Source organism: Cariama cristata, unplaced genomic scaffold (assembly GCF_000690535.1).
Source record: "Cariama cristata isolate BGI_N322 unplaced genomic scaffold, ASM69053v1 scaffold21095, whole genome shotgun sequence".
Lineage (NCBI taxonomy): Eukaryota > Metazoa > Chordata > Aves > Cariamiformes > Cariamidae > Cariama > Cariama cristata.
Window position 1 is genome coordinate 11,138 of NW_009616077.1, and position 1,083 is coordinate 12,220.

General features: G+C 57.6%; 1 protein-coding gene across 1 annotated transcript in view; it reads left to right on the forward strand.

Moving 5' to 3' along the window:
- The window catches only part of KCNH6 (potassium voltage-gated channel, subfamily H (eag-related), member 6), a 29,666-nt gene that overhangs the window by 11,129 nt on the left and 17,454 nt on the right, over positions 1-1,083 (forward strand). Inside the window, exon 3 of the mRNA XM_009700063.1 lies at positions 711-820. Within this exon, the coding sequence (XP_009698365.1) occupies positions 711-820 (110 nt within the window). The remainder of the gene's footprint in view (positions 1-710; positions 821-1,083) is intronic.

Here is a 1,083-nt window from a genome sequence, read left to right on the forward strand (position 1 = left end):
AGGCGGCTGCGGTCGGCTCTGCCGGGCAGCGCTAGAAGAGGTCAAGCGACTTCGTACTGGGTGTCGCAACTGGGGGCATTGGGTCCTGCTGTGGGCATCGCCAGTTCCTCTCCACATCTGGCCCCTTCCCTTCCTGAACCTCTTTCACAGCTCCTTGCAGCCCTGGCTGCCCTCGCCCCAGTCCCAGTCTCCAGCGAGGTGGTCTCCTGGTCCCCCGTGATGGCAGCAAGGGACCCCCACTCTTTTGTCCAGCATCTCTCACCTAAAATCCAGAACAACTCCAGGAACCCCTTTTTTAATGCCTTGCTTACTTACTATCTCTTTTGTGTGGGTTTTTTTTCCCCCAAGTTCCAGCAAGGAGATTTAGAGGCTCGATATCCTCCAGGTCTAAATCCCTTAAGTGGCTTTAACCTCTTTAATTGGCTTAGGGATGCTCTGCACCTTTCCCGTCTTGCATCCCGTCATCTCCTCCAGCCCAGCGGTGCTTTCTGCCAGGTCAGGGTCTGCTTGGAGCACACGGCAATGTGATGGCACGGGAATAGCAAGTGTGTTGGAGGAGGAAGGGCCAGATGGCACGTACGTTCCCCAAAGCCACCCAAAATTCTCCGTAGCCTCTTCCCCTGCCACCGCCCTGCCCCGTTTCGCTCTAGCCATCACGTGCAGCTAGGTTACATCTGTCTCTCTTGTGTTTTGTTTTTCTTTTTAACAAGGTCAAGGTAGGAGGTTGAAGTTTAGTCTCCCGTCCCTGCGACGACTCAAAATCCAGCGGAAATCTCTGCCCACCAGTGAGTTTGATGGAGTAGCCATTGACTATGGAAAGGTAACCGTAGCCTTTGTCTGATATAAGCCCATGCCTCAGGCCAGGTCCCAGCGCTCTTCCTCCGCTCTCCCCATCCCGCTCTCCCTCGGCTGCTGTTGCCGTATCTGGCGGTAGGGGCTCCGGTGCTGGGTCAGCACTGGTCCCAGCAAGGACTGGCGGTGAGCGGCGGTGCTTTGGTGGTGTGGGATGGAGCTAGATGGTGCTGCTCTGCGGGGCCAGCCCGGCACGGCACATGCCATGGCTGGCGGGGGGGGCGGGGGGCG